Below are 13,173 nucleotides of genomic sequence, written 5' to 3' on the forward strand. Positions count from 1 at the left end.
ATAATTTTTAACAAGTTTTTTAAATTTTTTATTTTTATTATTATTGTGAACTATAATGAAATTATGTTTGTACTTTTTTTTATAAAATAGTGTAAATAAAAAAATAGTATATTGTGTATTTTGAACAAAAGAGGTGGAGCTTGACTATACGAACCAATAAAAGTCTCACAAATTTAGAACTTTAAAGCGATTTTTAGCGTGACAGCTGAAATATCTCAGTTTAAAATCAATGGGAGTGAGATTAAAGTCGTCAGTGCTGTAACACTTTCTGTGTACTTAAATGAAATCGATATATTTGTTTCCAAGGAGACGTTAATTTATAACCCAATCAAATAAAGGAATTTAAAATTTAACCAATCCGTTCAATTTTTATTATCCTTCATGCGTTTTTATTACCATATTATTGCGTTTATTTATTTATTATGGATGAAGCTCGAATTTGAATAAGACTGATTGAACAATAAATCACTATAAAAGCTTCAGTGAAGTTTACTCGACCGTCGTGGAAGAACAGTGAAGATTTATAGTTGTTCATTCTCTATCAAAATGAGGTCACTTTCTTTCAGCAAATATTTATCGAAAAATTCGAAACAGTGCGTTGATCAAATTTGCTCACCTAGTCCAATACGAATTTCATTCAAAATTGATTACGTTTGAGCTTGTTTAAAAGTCAACTTGCCAGTTTTATGAAGTTGGTAAATGTTGTGTAAACTTGGAATGAAGTTGCAAAACACAAAATTCAACGATCCGAGCCTTGAGGGGTTTTAAGTGTCTATAAAGTGCTGACGAGGCAATTTTTATTTCTTAATATTTGTATTGATCGCGTTGAGCAATGCGAAAACATAAATCAGTTTTGGAGACAAATTATCACTCGCCATCGATTTGCATTAAAATTGTAGGATCCTCGTGGAAATGACAGGATGCATGATCTATGATCGCGTGTGGAGTTTAATGTAACAATCCGTGCGGAAACTCATTTTGCAAGATTTTCGACTTTGCGGTTCGGATTGAATGCGGGTTAAATTTTACATCATAACATTTACAACCTACATTATAGCAATTATTGACTCTTGTTTATCAACAAAAAAGTGTCAATTTGAAGTAAAAAAAAAACGATAATAAGTCATTCACAATTATAAGGTAATATTCAAATTACTTTGCATGTGAAAAGTTGGAAACTTAAAAAAAAATTTAACTTTATGAAATATACAGTTCAGGTTTGGAAGTAGTCATTTCCTTATCAGTTGATATGTAATACGACAGTTCACCACACCTGAAAACTGATAAGGCAGTAAATTAAATAAAAACTTAAATCGAGAACTTTTTTTTTTCTCTTTTACAAGAGTCGTTTCACCTATCCGGCGACACACTGTATATTTAAATTATGATTTTGCTAGTATTTTTCTTTAATTTCGTGTTGATTTTTCAATTTTTAGAAAATATATCTTCAATATATCTATTTGAAATAAATATTCAAACTAAATTTTTTAACTGTGTTATGTAAAAATTAAAATACTCACATTTTGAAATAGAGTAAATGTCAAGTCTGCTAATGAGTGATAAAATCGAAATATATTTTGTCTGATTAAAGACGAGATGCAAGATTTATCTTTTGCTGATAAGTTGTAATAAATTGTCGAAGTTTTAGTAGAGTTGCAATAAATTTCAGAATCAGTTATTTTTTAAAAGTGTGTTTTTAGAAAAAAAATGTAAAACATTTTTGTAATCTGTTTAAAAGTTATTTTAAAATTTTGATAAGCATCGGATATCTTAGTCAATATAAAAAAAGTTAACGAACAATTTAAAGCACTAACATAAAATTTGGACGGATAAAATCATTATTAGCTTGTAGAAACAGCATTGAGACAAATTGATTACTGTGAAAAAATTGTGATATTTTTTTGCATTTGATTAGATTTAGCTAAAATTATCTTTAGATAAAACAAAATTTTGTCATGAAAATTTTGGCACTAACATACATATTTCAATTTTGAGTTTTATAGCTTTCATAAATTTTCTTTTGAGAATTTTAAGTGGGTACTTTTAAATAATTTAATAATCTTTTTTTGGTCAAATAAATTTTTGTTTTTTATGAGTTTCAATATTTTGATTTTTAATTATACGTATCAAATACTTATTATCAACAAATAAAGTAAAAACTTCTGTTTTGATATTTTAATACACTGATTTGACATCAGCTTACTTATTTACATAAGAACCAGTTTGTAAGACGTTGTAACAGATATTTACATTTTTTTCAAATTTTGAGACACATATTTTCATGCAGATGAAATTTAGACGTTAAGAATGTTTTTTGTTCTAAAATCAATTGTAAAATAATCGAAATAGTCCGTAAAGTAGTCCAAAATACGTAAAAAAATAGTTTTTCGGACTCGTGTCATTAATGGAAATCGTCTGTAAATGAAGCGAATGAAATAGTTCGTGAAGTATGCATAGGTAACACATATTTCAATTTTTTTTCTAATTTAAAACAATGTTCAAAGAAATGTAAAACGTATTGTACACACCAACATTCAAGTTGTTTTTTTTTACACTTGATACCTATCCATGATAAAAAAATCGATTAAGTGCCTTTTTATACAAATTCATATTTTTTTAAATCGATGTTTTCTGTTTACTCGTATTTCTGGTCTTTATCTCCCATTTTTTTCCGATTTGTTTGAATCAGTTTTGAGAAACTGTTAAAAAGAAAATTTGTAACACCAGTCATACTTCGTTGTTTCCTGTTCTTTGTTTTTTTCTCTTCATCGTTTTTTTAATCTTTGCAGTTTGCATTTTGTATCTATTAAATGAGTTTTTAATCTATAATTTTTATACAGTGTGATTCAAAATATTTGGATTTATCAATTTTCACAATATTTTACGTCTATTTAATCCAAAGTTGTTAAAAAAATTGTGCCTAATAAAACCATTTATATTAAGATTTTCTGAAATTTTATAAAATATAAAAAGTGATCTGATTTATGGTGCTATTCTGTAAAAAAATACTTGTTACAGCGCTATAACTCTTTAAGCTATCGACTATAAGTAAAAATCAAATTCTATAAGGAAATATTTCTCTATACCTAAAATTCTATAAGCTTAGAGTCTCTATAAAGTTATGGCGAGAAAATTGCTGACCGTAAAGACTTAGGGCCAGTTTCATAATCGAATTAAAGGGACTTTAAACTTAATGTTGGTTTAGAATGTGAAATTTTTGTCAATTAGTCCGTAGTAATCAGCAAATTCTAAACAACATTTAATTTAAAGCTCTTTTAAATTGGATTATGAAACTGGCCCTTATAATTATTGGTATCGTGTAAAGTTAATAATAATAGGTACATAGTTCAGTAATGGATCGTAACAATATTGCATTAATTGCATTATATTTATTGTTAAATGAAGAAGAAAGAAGGTAATGTTGTGGACAAAAATGAGCTTCTTACAAAAACTTTAATAAAAAAGAGTGTCTATTTAGAAAAAAGTTTTTTTGCAAAAGATACAAGCAGGTTTTATGAAAATCGGCAATAAATTTTGTGTAATTTATTGAAATGAGCTCAAAGTTGATGCATTTTCTAAATTCTCCTTTGGCTTTAGTTTCAAAATTGTTACTTTTTCAAAAACTAATTTAATTGCGTTTTTTCTCTTTGATGTTTGTTGTATTCTCATTAATTTCTTACTAAAAATTAGAGAATGTTTAGCAAACCTACATTACAAATTGTGTCTAAATTTTGGCGGTGGTCTTTTTCTGACTTCTGCTAGCACACTTTTCGTCTTCAAGTTTCTAAAAACTGTTCGCGATACCCAATTTGTCTCCGTTTTTGTGTTGTTTTCATTTCTAAATTTTCTTAGACGATTTTTTTGCTGAAGTTTAATGCCATTTTTTATTAATTAAATTAAAAATTGGAACTGCCAACTTCCAAAAATTACCATGAATAAATTTGTCTGACTGTTTGACATTTCCGCTTAATAAAAAACACACTTTATGCTAATTACAGCGCTATAACTCGAATGTTTACATAGACGCTTAGAGAATACCAATTTTGATACGATTCTATGTATAAGGACTTTAAAAAATTTCTACAGGGTGTTCCATCTAAACCACATTAGAAGTATTGGGAGTTGGAATAATCGTATTTATTTGAAAATTGGTTCATAGCCATAAACCATTAAGTCCTCCTAAATGAAAATATTTTCAAGATGGCGGCACTTCCGCTTATACCGGAAGTCGGTCTCAACTTTCTTATTTTAAATGGAAAGGTATATTTTTTATTGCGTTTTTGGATTAATCGGGTTATTTCAATGAAGTTTTCATCAGCTTTCCCTATACTTAAATTTAGCCGTTTTTGAAAATTTTTCAAAAATTTTTGAATTTGCACCTTCCACTTTAAAAATCGGTAACTCTGCCATTTTTTAAGATTTTGAATTCGTTTTTTCTTGGCGTTTGAAAGAGAAAGCTGAGATCCTTTTTCTGGTGTTTTCAAATTTTGAAAAAAAAATAGCATATCCCAAAATTTTACTTTTGTGACAATTCAAGTACTCATAACTCAATTTTTTCAAATGAAACACCCCAATTTTTATTTTACTAAATGGAAGAGAATTTAATTGTGCATTGATCTGTATTAACATTCTCTATACCCAAATTTAATAATTTTCAGTTATGGACTTTTTGTTAAGACTACAGAAAATTTATTACTAGCCACACCCGTTCACATAGTTTGCTATGGAAATCAAAAATGTCAAAATTTTCTCTAAACAAACATCAACAGTAAATTACTATTTGACAAATAGTGCCAAAATATGAAGAAACAAAGTTATACAAACTTAATTATTATTGATAGGTTCTACCATGCGATCATTATTTAAAACTAACAAGTGAGAAAAATTTATTTTTGTTTAATGAACGACATCATAATTTTGTTACACTCTCCATAAATACAAAATAAATTAATTAAATCTAAGTTTGAGTAGCTTTGACTCTCCATATTTTGGCACTATTTGTCAAATAATAAGTCACTATCGACGTTTATTGAAAAACAATTTTGACATTTTTTATTTCCATAGCAAACTATACGAAAACGTAATAGATTTTCGACAATCTTAACAAAAAGTCACCATAACTTAAAAATTATTAAATGTAGGTATAGGGAATGTTAATACAGATCGATGCAGAATTAAATTCTCTTCCATTTAGTAAAATAAAAATTGGGGTATTTCATTTGGAAAATTTGATTTATGGGTATTTGGATTATTACAAAAGTAACCTTAAAATTTTAGGGTTTATTATTTTTTTTTTCAAAATTTGAAAACAGCAGAAGAAAGATCTAAACTTTCTATTTCTAACGCCAAAAAAACGAATTCAAAATCTTAAAAAATGGCAGAGTTACCGATTTTTAAAYTGMAAGGRGRAYATCCAAWWWTTTTTGAAWAACTCCAAATATTTCAAAAACGGCTAAATTTGGGTATAGGGAAAGCTGATGAAAACTCCCTTCAAATGATCCGATTAATCCAAAAACGCAGTAAAAAATATACCTTTCCATTAAAAATAAAAAAGTTGAGACCGACTTCCGGTATAAGCGGAAGTGCCGCCATCTTAAAAATATTTTCATTTAGGAGGACTTAATGCATTATGGCTATGTACCAACTTTCAAATAAATACGATTATTGGAACTCCCAATACTTTTAATGTGGGGTTTAGACGGAACCTCCTGTATACAGAGCTCTATTACCTATGGAATATACCAACTTACGAGTATACCAGGTGAATAAAAAGTATGGAACCAAACGTTTTTTGCTTAAACTATTTATTTTTTGAAAAAACTAATTGATGAGTGATAAAGTACTATAAAAATGTGATGTTTTAACAAGAATAAAATTTTTCAAAATTACCTTTTGTTTTTAAGTTCTACAAAAAAAAATATTTTTTTAAATGGCAACCCACTATAAAATCATTTTTATCATAAAAGCTATACTCTAAGGATTACAACTATCTGCTTTATATTTAATTTCTTCAAAGAAATTTTTTCAAAATTGAAATTTTGAGAAAGAAAAATCGCATAACTCAAAAACAAAACAAAATTTCGTTCTGAAAATACAACCACATTTTTTATATTATTTTGATTCATATTAATTATTATTTTCTGGAGGCAAATGATTAAAAATAAAACCGCTTGGTTCCATACTATATATTCACCCTGTATAAACTGTAGCAGATTTTTAGAGAATAGCCCAATTAGATTCATTTATTCTTCAAATGAAAGTTGGAACTGTTTCTACTTTTGGTCTAATTCTTAGGTAATTCTTGTGAAATGGAACGAGCCTTACCAAAAGCTGGCATCCTGCGACAGCTCGGGCATAATATTTGTCTGGATCAAGTACGAGGGTCGCTGGTCAATCGAGCTAATAAACGACCGGAACACTCCGGTGACCCATTTCTCGTGGTCACACGACGGCCGAATGGCCCTTATTTGCTACCAGGACGGCTTCGTCCTCGTCGGCTCCGTGGCCGGCCAGCGTTACTGGTCCTCCATGTTGAACCTCGAGGCCACCATCACATGCGGCATCTGGACTCCAGACGACCAACAGGTTAGTCCACTGTCACCAAATCGCCCCAAAACCCCCATTTGTTTAGGTCTACTTCGGCACGACCTCCGGCCAAATCATCGTGATGGACGTCCATGGAGCGATGGTGTCGCAAGTCCAGCTCAGCTCCGAAGTGGGGATCACGTCCATGGCATGGTCCTGCGAAAAATTCAAGATGGAGGAAGGGGATGATAATGATCCGGGAGTGGCAAACGCAGGAGAAAGGAAGTTTGTCTTGGCGGTGTGTTTGCAGAATGGGTTTATTTTCCTGCTAAAGACGTTCGATGACGTGTCGCCGACTCAGATTGATACGGGGATGCAAGGGCCATTGTGCATGGAATGGAGTAATTCGAGGGAATTGTTGGCGGTCGCAGGAGTCGCTTGTGATAACAAAAGTGGAGGAGTTCAAGTGGAGTACACCAATTTGTTGAAGTTTTATAACGAGAAAGGCGTTTTGTTGTATTCGGCCATCGTTCCCTTCACTCAGGTAAGAGGACTCGACTAAAAATTCAAGATTTTGATTGTTTTCACTTATTTTTTAATAGCACTAAGGGGCAAACTGATTTTTTTGAAAAAAGCTTTTTTTTAATTTTTTTTTTCTATACAGCATGTTTCACAACTCGCGCTCCAGAGAAATTTCAAAACTTTGGATTTTGACTATTTATTTCTGTTAGAAAAATTATTTTACATGTTTTGCTAGAGGCTACCAGAAAAGGGAACCTTATTAAAGGCTCTACATGATAAAATAATAACATACAGGGTGTTTTATTTGAAAAAAATCAAGGTAATTGATATTTTGCGAATATCAAAACTTTGCACTAGTTAGTTGTAAAAGATTGATCGAATTTCAACCATAATAATTTAGGGCCAGACTTGGTTGCAATTGTTTTTATTCACTTTTTTTTCTAGCAAAGATGTTGTGATTTTTCAAAAATGGTACTTTTTTTTATAAAATTGCCCACAAATGATAAACGGTCTATGATAGACCCATAAAACCTAACATGGATATTTTTAGAATTAAAAACTCTTTCAAATAAACGCATAATATACCGGGTGTTCCGTAAGAAAAAATATAACTTTGTTGCGCCACCCTATATAGAAATTACCTATAATGACGAAAATATTTTTGGACCATAGAAAAAATGAATGTCTATCGTCCAAAAGAAACCGCATTTCGTAATCGAGGAAAGACGGAGCTCTGGGACACCCTGTATATTAGACATAAAAAGGTCAAATGTCAAAAAAAAATTACAGATAGAATTTTTTAAACTTTTTTTTTTGGTTTCTTGTCTTACTTAGTATTTTTCTCTGAGGTACGAGTTATGAATAAAAAATGTAATACAAACTAATAAAATATAATTTAAATATCAAACATCTTTTATTTTTGGCGGTATTAGTAATTTTTTTTAATTACTTCTTTATTAACAATTAGTGTTTTCATTCTTAATTTTTTTATTTTTGACAATACAGTAGGAAATTAAATTTTGTAAAAAATAAGTTGTTTATTTTTATTTGAAACACAATCGTTAAACACTTTTAAAAACTAGCTGTTTAAACAAAACAAAATGTCACTCAAGATGATTATAAGTCTATTGCCAGTTTGATGTTACCGACAAACAATGATTTAAAATAGTAAAAACTTGACTCACAAACTTTTTTTGAGAGTGAGTGCTGTTGGAAAGCGACTCATCTTTAAAGATTTGTCTCTCCCGTTTAATTAAAAAAAATTAAAAACGGTTTACTTTGATAGAGAAGATTCACTGAAACAACGTCGTAAAGTTTCAAACAGATTCTTCTGGTTTAAGTTCCTTTGTGAAATAATATAATATACCGGGTGTTCCATAAGAAAAAATATAACTTTGTTGCACCACCCTATATAGAAATTACCTATAATGACGAAAATATTTTTGGACCATAGAAAAAATGAATGACTATCGTCCAAAAAAAACGCATTTCGTTATCTTTTTTACTGTCAGAGTAATCGAAGAAATACGGAGCTCTGGGACAGCCCAGTACATTAGACGTAAAATGGTCAAATGTCAAAAAAAAATTACAGATAGGGTTTTTAAACTTTTTTTTTCATGTTTTTGGTTTCTTGTCTTACTTGGTATTTTTCTCTGAGGTACCCTGTATACATAAAAAATGTAATAATAACTAATAAAATATAATTTAATTTTGTTTTTTCTTTTTTAATTACTTCTTTATTAACAATTAGTGTTTTCATTCATAATTTTTTTGTTTTTGACAATACAGTAGGATATTAAATTTGGCAAAAAATAAGTTGTTTATTTTTAAACGGTTTACTTTGATAGAGAAGAGTCACTGAAACAACGTTGTAAAGTTTTAAACAGATTCCTCTGGTTTAATTTCCTTTGTGAAATCGAAGAAAACAATCAATCTCAAATTCCGTCTAGCTTCGTAATATTAACAAATTTTCGCGTGATCACTTTGCAATTTTGAACAAACTTTAAAAATACTGACATTTATCAAAGTCTGTTTATTATTTTATCTATTTATCATCTGTTTTTTGAGTTTTTTGTGATTTAGATTGTTTATCAACAAACCTGAATGTAGCGGAGTGGTATTTTAATAATCTACATGTCTGTACAAAATTTATTTTAAAATGTTACACCATTACAAAAAAAAGACTCGCCCAAACTTTTACAATAATTAAACTAAAATTAAAAAGAATTGTTTAGATAGAACAACATTTTTTCTATTTTTTAAATTAATGCTTGCTTTTACGATTAGTTTTGTCAACGATTTCAACAATTTTATTTAATTACAAGTGGGGATTTTTTTCTGGGTGTAACGGATGCCACACCCGGTATAGATGTATTACATCAAAATATCTAGTCAAGTATTCGATGAAACGTGTCGTTTATTTACAATTTATTACTCATTAATTAAATTTGAATTGAAAAACAAATAAAAGTTTACATTATTAAAATGCAAATTAGTGGATGAAAACACTCCAAAAACATTTTTTACGTATAAAATGGAAACAATACTCAAGCAAGGAGTTCCAGGCTTGAATGAAAAAATAGAACATTAAATAAATCAATATGTAATCACAATCATGATTCAGAAGACTATTATGAGCAATAACTCATCAAATTTTGAATAAAAATGATGGAAGATTTTATCAAAAAATTATTATTTGCCACCCAACTGAATTTTTTATTGTTACTATGATATTTATTATTTTTAAAACTTTGTGTCATTTTATATAGAAGAAAAAAAAGTGTGTTTTTTTTTGTATACGCTCCTACAAATAACTATTTTACGGACCCCAAAATCCCCAAAATAAGTCTTTTTGGCGTGATTAGACTCTATTCGATTGTTTAATAGGACTGTTTCCAAGACAGTAAGTTGTATTTACTCGTTGCTATTCCAAGCTCGTCGGTAAGTATTTTGTTTATTGTGGCAAAGTCTGTAAGCATTCAAAATACTTTGCCGTCCTAGAACATTTTTTAGATATTTTATTTAAAAAAAAAACTAACAAAAATCAATCTCACAAAAAATGCCTGAGCATCACGAATGTTAAGGACTTACCGATTTCAGACAATAATTCGCTCCTCCTTCAAACAATTGTCTTCGATCGGTAAAATGTTCTTACCGTTCTTGATGCTTAATATACAGGGTGTTCCGTTTTTATTGTTCCAATTTGAAAAGGTAAAAGAATATTCAATTTTAAGACACCAGTTTCCTATAAACATGTATCAAGAAATGTTTTGTAAAGGAGCTACACCCTAATTTGCTAATTTTTTGTCCCATATGGGTGAAATTTTACTTGAAAAAGGCAAAAATAATTTCGTTTTCAACCCCTAATTTAGCTATTTTAATTAACTTTTGGGCTAGAGCAAAATGTCGCAGGGGAAAAGTGTATTTTTAACTGAAAACGTCGAAAATAATGTTAATTTCGACCAAATTTGGTCATTTTTACCAAAATTTTGGACAATTAAAAAAACAGCTTTTAACTCAAAAACATGTTAAACGCTTTAAAAGGTGCACTTTGTGGGGTTTTTTGCTTGTACTGAAATTTTTTGAAAAAAGTAGGTTTTTAGGTCACCAAACTAAATCCAGTGAAACAGGTCAAAATAGAACGGTAATTTGAATCAGTTTAGTGATTTTGTGGCCAATTTAACGAAATTTTGCGATCTAATTTGGTTATTTTTGGACCTTTTTGAGCAAAATTTTATACTAAGAACGTTCAAAAATAATTGGAACGGCTAAAATATTATTAATTTTGATCTAGTTTGGTCTTTTTTAGCGAAAAAACTCAGTTTATTAGCTCAAAAATGTATTTAACTGCTTAAAAAACCAAAAATAACACAATTTTTAACGATTTTTTAAATTTAAAATTCTGCAAAAAAATTTCATTTTTGGCTAAAGAACTCATTTTCGATTTAATTTCGTGATTTTTTTTTTCTATTCTCGATGAAGTCGAGTTTTTATCTCAAAAACATGCTAAGAAGTTTAAAAAAGCAAAAATAGTATGATTATAGACCAAATCTTACCATTTTTTTTTCGGTAAAACACAACAAAACAAGTGTAACAAAAATATTAAAAAATTTTACTCAACAAGGGTAAGTTCTATCGAAAAAACGCAAAAGATCTCTTTTTTGCAAAAACTGTAGAATTTAGAATTTTGTTGTTGAAAGTGACAAGAAACTTCAGCTAAAATAGTTATAGTACTTTACTAAAAATTTCGACATAAAGGTAATCAACTGAACCAAATTTTGTAATTTTATCTAAAATGGTTTCTTAAATATTGCACAAAATCTATTAAAACATGCACAATCAAATCAACTGAACCAAATTTTGTAATTTCATCTAAAATGGTTTCTTAAATATTGCACAAAATCTATTAAAACATGCACCCCTTTCAGGGAGTATATAGTATTTTTCAACACATGTTCATAGGAAACTTTTATCTTAAAATTGAATATTCTATCACCTGTTTAAATTTGTAACAATAAAAATGGAACTCCCTGTAGTATTTCGGACTCAATAAAATAGAACGAAAAATAGTTATTTTGGGGACTATTACCTAAAATACAATTTTTACGTACCAAAAAAAAAACAATCTGGTGATTCAAATATGAAGCTCACTATTTTCGAAAAATTTTTGATGACATTAATCATAAATAAGAAGAGGTGTGAATGTGTTTTAGGAGCTTTATTAAAAAAATGTTGTTTGTAAACCGTACCAAAACGTTTTTGCGGACTCGGCTTTGCCTTGTCCGGAAACAAAAAAAAAGTTTTTCGTGTATTGGATAAAAAAAACTTGGTTTAGCTGGTATATCTTGAAATAATGTAATAAATGTAGTAATAATAAATATAATAATAAATACAGGGTGCGCCAGAACTTGCGCCCCAGAGAAAATTTTCAAGTAAAGGAACATGAAATAAATGTTTAAAAAATTCTGTCAAAAAAAATTGACATTTGACATTTTTTTATATCTATTTAAAGATACTGATGATCTTGTATATGTTTTTTTACAATTATTTAGTAAAGGAACAACAATTTTGCCAATAAAAGCCACAAATAACATTGAACAGAGTTACAATTTAGGATATAGCTTCCTTGTTTCCTCTTCTAATAGCCTATAGCAAAAAAACTTGAAAAATTATTTTTCCAACAGAAATAAATAGAGTCAAAGTGTAAACTGTAAACCCTCATAACTTCGAAATTTTTATAGATAATTTTTTTTAACATTTTCTCCATGTTCCTGGTATCTTACCAGTCCTGTATAATAAATGTAATAAATGTAGTCGTTACCCAACAAGCATTGAAAGTGTCATATTCCAGGCCCCTGTGTCCGCTTTAACTTGGGGCCACAACGACAAAAGGCTATTCCTCGCCACCGGCACCCAAATTCACATCGCTTGGGTTTCGCGAAGAATTGCCACTCTTCAACTTCTTTCTCGTTTGCGAATTCACGATTCAATCCAACAAGAAAACCAACTACCTGCCTTACCCCTACCGGCTCGAATACGTAATTTGATTGGAAATTTGTTTGCTCAAACGATTAGGGTGAGTATTGTTTATTTTTTCTACTTTCAGAAATTCCTCTAATATTCTTTTTATTAAGCGATTGTTTTGAGCCATATTTAATCCATAACTTTGCTTTCAACAAGTGTAAATCCTCTTAAAGTATCTGCAGAACTTGGGAGTGAATTCCCGAGATTTGACTCGAGGATCGACTTGCACAACTTCACAATGATCTATTTTAAACGTTTCCCTTTGTGTATTAAACGTGGGTGTCAAGAGTACTTGAAAATTCGCAAGTTAATACAAATTAAAGGTTTCAGAAACAGAATTGCTTGAAGAAGCATTTAATTGCGAAATTAGGTCAAGTAAATAATTAAAATTCATTCTTAAAATATGTAAAATAACAAACATTAAGACTGTAAATGTTTACTGAAAAATGGCGAAGAGAATAGGTGATACATTTAAATAAAAAAAATTACTATCCCAGAAAAGCAAAAACTGAAAATTATTACCACTCTTTAACACCTCTTTCAAAATAAATTAAAATTGTAAATAAATTCATAGGAATTTTTTTCAAATAGAATGGAGTGTGC

At 29.2% G+C, this 13,173-nt stretch overlaps 1 protein-coding gene across 1 annotated transcript in view; it reads left to right on the forward strand.

The window, feature by feature from the left end:
• LOC123010213 (tubby-related protein 4) overlaps positions 1–13,173 on the forward strand; it is a 41,090-nt gene that overhangs the window by 17,627 nt on the left and 10,290 nt on the right. Inside the window, exons 3-5 of the mRNA XM_044406917.1 lie at positions 6,295–6,585; positions 6,632–7,069; positions 12,398–12,622. Of these exons, the coding sequence (XP_044262852.1) occupies positions 6,295–6,585; positions 6,632–7,069; positions 12,398–12,622 (954 nt within the window). The remainder of the gene's footprint in view (positions 1–6,294; positions 6,586–6,631; positions 7,070–12,397; positions 12,623–13,173) is intronic.

Source organism: Tribolium madens, unplaced genomic scaffold (assembly GCF_015345945.1).
Source record: "Tribolium madens isolate multiple individuals breed KSU strain unplaced genomic scaffold, Tmad_KSU_1.1 Scaffold_7;HRSCAF=85;Tcas5.2_LG10, whole genome shotgun sequence".
NCBI lineage: Eukaryota > Metazoa > Arthropoda > Insecta > Coleoptera > Tenebrionidae > Tribolium > Tribolium madens.